At 49.5% G+C, this 5023-nt stretch overlaps 1 protein-coding gene across 1 annotated transcript in view; it reads left to right on the forward strand.

Annotated features, from left to right (window-relative positions):
- The window catches only part of POP5 (POP5 homolog, ribonuclease P/MRP subunit), a 5121-nt gene extending 473 nt beyond the window's left edge, over positions 1–4648 (forward strand). The window contains exons 3-5 of the mRNA XM_069081619.1: positions 3561–3710; positions 3839–3922; positions 4023–4648. Of these exons, the coding sequence (XP_068937720.1) occupies positions 3561–3710; positions 3839–3922; positions 4023–4132 (344 nt within the window). The 3' untranslated portion in view covers positions 4133–4648. The remainder of the gene's footprint in view (positions 1–3560; positions 3711–3838; positions 3923–4022) is intronic.
- Positions 4649–5023: the final 375 nt, after the last annotated feature.

The raw sequence follows: 5023 nt of genomic DNA on the forward strand, positions 1-5023 counted from the left end.
GCTGGGCCGTGGCCACGCAGCAGGCGCCTACCGAGTGCTGGGCCGTGGCCACGCAGCAGGCTGGGCCGTGCCCGCAGCAGGCGCCTACTGAGTGCTGGGCCGGTTCCAAGGCAGGCTGGACCGAGGTCCCCAGCACACTTGTTGGGTTCTGTCCTCTCTTCTTGACTCTTGGCCATGGGGATGCCTGCGCTTTGGGGGAATCAGCCCACTTAGAAAGGAAACCCTGGCTCACCTGGGCCCCTCCCTCTCCCAGCCTGTGTCCGCCATCCTCATCCTCTAACAGGTCTAAGGCCTGCCTAGAGAGTGCTGGCATTTATTTGAGAGAGTCTTTCAAATTCTCCCAGCAGCCCTGCCATATAGGGGCTACAGGCATCATGATCAAGAAATCGAAGGGGTTGTGACTTTCTGGTATTGTCATAACAGCTAATGCAGTTTTTAAAGTGGAATTTGAATTCAGGTCCCACATGATTTGGGGCTGCTAGCTGGTAGCAGTGGATAGATTGTCCACCCAGAAGTCAGGAAGACTCCTCTTCCTAAGTTTAAATCTGGCCTCAGACATGTGACTCTGAGCAGGTCATTTCACCCTGTTTGCCTCAGTTTCCTCATCTGTAAAATGAGCTAGAGAGGGAAATGACAGCCCACTCCAGTGTCTCTGCCAAGAGAACTCCAAATGGGGTCACAGAAAGTCAGATATAGCTGAAACAACCCCCCCCCCCATGACCTCTCTAGAGCACTTCATGGTCCCCTGCTGTCCCTCTGCTTCCTTGTGGCCTCACTTGCCTCTGTACCCAGCCTCTGGCTCCCCGTTTCACTAGACCAGACTTGGGCTCCATTGCCTTGGTGACATCTTCACAATGTACAACCAGAGCTGTGCCTTGGTAGCTGTTTGATAATCTTTGTAGTCTCCCTTTAAAAAAAACTCCTATTTAATTCCCCAAAAACCCGTTATAAACTTTTCTTTTTTCCCTCACACCCCCAGGGGCCCACATGCATTTAGAGCAGATAACTGGCGTCTTTATTCACCAGTCAGATGCAGGCTGCCTGTCCGACATGCCCTCCCCCAGCTCCCCTCCTCTTCTCAGAATCATCATCTACTTTCTGCTTTCCTCTGGTCCCAGATGGTCCCAATTCTCCAGTAGCTCATCCTAAGTCCTTGATCCCATTCCCTTCTTGGTCCGGTATCACTTTGCTCTCTTTCCATGTTTGCTCCTGCAAACATGTCCTACTTTCCCCCAGTCCTAAATCTTAATTTTTTTTTGTCATATCCAGCTACTTTCCCATCTCTCTCCTCCTCTACACTGTCAGTTGGAAGAGGAATTCAACTTCTTTTTTGCCTGGTAACACAAGGCAGAACTGGGAATAATAGCTGGAATTTTCAAGAGGTCTACAGGCTTGATGGAGGTCGAGCCCCTAATGAGGATAGTGAGGGTTCCTTCACGAGAGGTCATCCAGCCCTTTGTTTAAAGGCAGTTGTCAGGAATGGCATAGAGAGGATCCTTGCTCAACTATGGGATGGATTAGATGTCCTTTGAGGTTTCTCACTGAAATTCTGTAACTTGGAAGTCTCCTGTACCAAACCTCTTCACTATTCCTCTCTTCAGCCCCTTGAAACTCCCCTGCTGCCCTCCCCACAACTCATGATGCTCTCTCCAGAGGTCAGCACTTCTAATGACCGAGTTCAGTGGTTCTCTTTCAGTTCAACGTCATGAGCATGGCCTGGCGCTTGTAATATAATTAGATCCCCCTTCCTGCTGCGTCAGCAGTACTGGTCTCCTTGTTCTGCTTCACCTGTCAGTCTCTTCTAGATACCTGAATGCAGGTGTACTCTGAGGGTCTACCTGGCACCTCTTTCTTTCACTAGCCTCTTGGCAGTCTCATTCTCTTCCAGGGCTTTAACTGTCACCTCTATTTCTGGTCCTAATTTCTCCTGGAATCTAAGCCCTCCAAATGAATGACCCACTAGTACTTCATGTTCATTAGGTCCAGAATAGAGGCCCTCTTTTCCCCTAAGCCTTCTGCTTTCATTAGGTCTGTGTCAGCACTGATCACTTGCATAGCCTGGGGATTACCATATTTCTTGTGTCCAGTAATTTGCCCAGGGTCACACGCCTAACCCTCCAGCCTTTCATACTATAAACTTAAATTCCAGTCTGGCTATATCACTCCTTTTCTTTAAAATTTTAAATAGCTTCCTATTATCCATTATTTGGACGAGGGTGGGAATGCTATATGAATCAATTGTGCAGATGACCCAAAGTAGGGAGAGCCAACACAGAGGGCCACAGGACCTCAAAGGGATTGGGAACACTAGAGAGCAGAGGCTAAATCTGAGGAAATGGAATTCAGCCAGGCATAAGCATCAGCTCATCTGCTTGGGTACAAAAATAAGCAACTTAAACCCAAGATGGGGGAGGCATGCATGGTTAGACAGCAGGTGTTTTTTAAAAAAAAGATCTGGGTGTCTTAGTGGACTGCAAATCAGTACAGACTCAAGCTGCATTAAGAGGGCCATAGCTCTCAGGAGGGAGGTGACAGTCCCACTGCATGGCCTTTATCAGGCCCCTTCTGGAGTAGGTAGTGTTCAGTTCGGGGGGCAAATCTAAGGATATTAATAAGCCATATAGTGTCCAAGAGAACATCTCAGCTGGTAAAAATGAGATCAGCTGGAGGAGGTGGGCCTCTTTGACCTGGAGAAGACTCAGGAGACACGAGAACTGTCCTCTGGTGCTTGAGAGATTAGACAGACTGGGTTCTGTTTGGCCTCAGTTGGTAAAGTAAGACCGACAGGGACAAAGTACTGGCTCCTCCGCACCCTGGCCCAAGGTCTTCAGTATGTTTTCGTGAGGATTCCTTTTGTGTTTGGATTGGACTAGATGGCTGAGGGCCCTTCCAGCTCCCGTTTCTTCACTTGTCATTCCTACATTCCGGTAACAAGTTTCCCTCTCAGAACTCGGCACTGTTGTATAACCCTCTTCCCGTGGGTTGGGGCATGTCACAGAGGGAGCCTTTTGTAGTTTCCCGTGGGTTTACACACCAAGGACCCCTGCCTCCCTCCGGCAGCTCAGTGGAGAGCGCCACCGTGGTTCCTGGCTCTGGCAGAGGCCATATATATGTGCTGTTACAGGTAAAAGGTGCTCGCCGTTTGTCCAACAGTGAGTGACCTGGTCACAGAGCTGAATCCCAACCATCCTCCCAGCCTGGTTTCCCTAGTGAGCAGATGGACCGCACTGCTGCCTCCTAGTGGAGAGTGTAGGGGCTGCAGCACATCCCCTGCCACCACACAGTATAAACACACCCTTTACAACTTGGTCGACAAAAGCTGCTGTGGCCCAAAAAAAGACCTTGAAACTAAAAGCCTGTCATGCCCAGATGAGCCGTCTGGTGTTCGGGTCGGGCTCTGGGGGGCTGAGGCCTGGAACTCAGGGAGGGACGTCCTCACAACTCATCAGCAGGATACCATCAGGCTCTTTCAAGCATGGGTGGGTCAGCGGGCATTGTCTACACTTGCCAATTCATAAGAACTGGACACAGATGTTCTGAGACAGCTGTTTTTCTCCTAGTGAAATACCTCAATGCCTACACTGGGGTAGTGCTACTTCGATGTCGGAAAGAATTCTACCAGCTCCTGTGGTCAGCTCTGCCCTTTATTACTTATCTCGAGAACAAGGGCCAGCGCTACCCTTGCTTCTTCAACACGCTGCACGTGGGAGGTGAGTGAGCTGGTGGAAAAGCCACTCCTTGGAGCTGGCATACAGCCCTTTGATCAAAGGGGGACCTCCCCCCAACAGGCACTCCAGCCCGGTTGGTGACCACACAGTCCTTTCCTTTGATTTGTCAGGGACCATCAGAACCTGTCAGAAGTTCTTGATTCAGTACAACAGGCGTCAGCTTCTGATCCTGCTGCAGAACTCCCCTGATGGAGGTAAGCGGCCCTGCGCCAGGGATCGTGGGCAAGCCTCGCCTAACAAAAGCATGCTCGCAGAGTCGTCTCTCATGATTACTGTGCTTTTGATTTTCTGCAGAGGAACGGGAGTCTATCAGAAAGTCGGTCATGAGCTGTTCGTTAGAAGAGCAGCAGGAAGATGAGCTTTCAGAAAGTGGAAGTGAGGATGATTCCACAGAGATGGAATGAGTATCTGCTGGGAAACAAAGCCCCCCTGATGCCCTCTCACAAATACACTGAGGTTTCCACTCACCACCTCCATCACATCTAAAGGTGGATTCAACCCAGTCACCTACGGCAGGGAGCAAAGCCTGTTCTCTGCCTCAGCAGAGATTCAGGAGTAAAATCCCTGTGGTCAAGAACCATGACCTTATGAGGCAGGAACTGTTTTAGAACAGATTTTCTGCTGTTCATTGTTTTTCAATAGTTTTTGTTGCTATGAACAAATGCCTTCTCCCTCCCTTGTGATGGTTCTCCAGTTTTCATAGAAGTCACGGGTAGAACAGTCCCAACAAATTTGACCTGTGTGGAATCTGGGAAAAGGATCCCCATTCCCCACCTACTGCCAAGAGACCGGTTATTCACACTAACCCTCCCTAGTGGGGTCATTTCTCCCTTGCTCTTAGGAATTCCTAGGGCAGTTAGGTGAGCACACAAAGGCATTTGTTTTGACAATTTTTATTAAACTATCTGTTGGTTTTCCTGGTTGGTCTTGGAACTTGAAATTGGATTAAGTTACCATAATGCATAATAGGGCACTTAGCTAGCCCTTTCCTGATTTTGATGTTCAGTTGATTTTCTTCCAGAGAAACACAAGAGTTAGTATGACTGCAAAATCCAACAAACGCTAGAGGTTTTTGGCTGCCTGAATTGCTGGGTCTGGGCCGCCCTCTGCCCTGTCCTCAGACCAGCTCCCTCCTCTGGCCTCCCTGGTAGCCAGCTTGATCTAAAAGGGGAAAGTGAAAGGGGGCTGCTGCCCCGGCTTTGAGCAGTACTGAAGATGACCACTGGGGGGGGCAGTCTGGCCAGCAGTCCTAGGTTTAGGTTTTTTATTTTTAAAAAAAGAAGGCTCACACTTCC

The sequence above is a fragment of the Petaurus breviceps genome, unplaced genomic scaffold (genome assembly GCF_028583685.1).
Source record: "Petaurus breviceps papuanus isolate PSGF00001 unplaced genomic scaffold, PetGlider_PUasm1.0 99, whole genome shotgun sequence".
In the NCBI taxonomy this organism is placed as follows: Eukaryota; Metazoa; Chordata; class Mammalia; order Diprotodontia; family Petauridae; genus Petaurus; species Petaurus breviceps.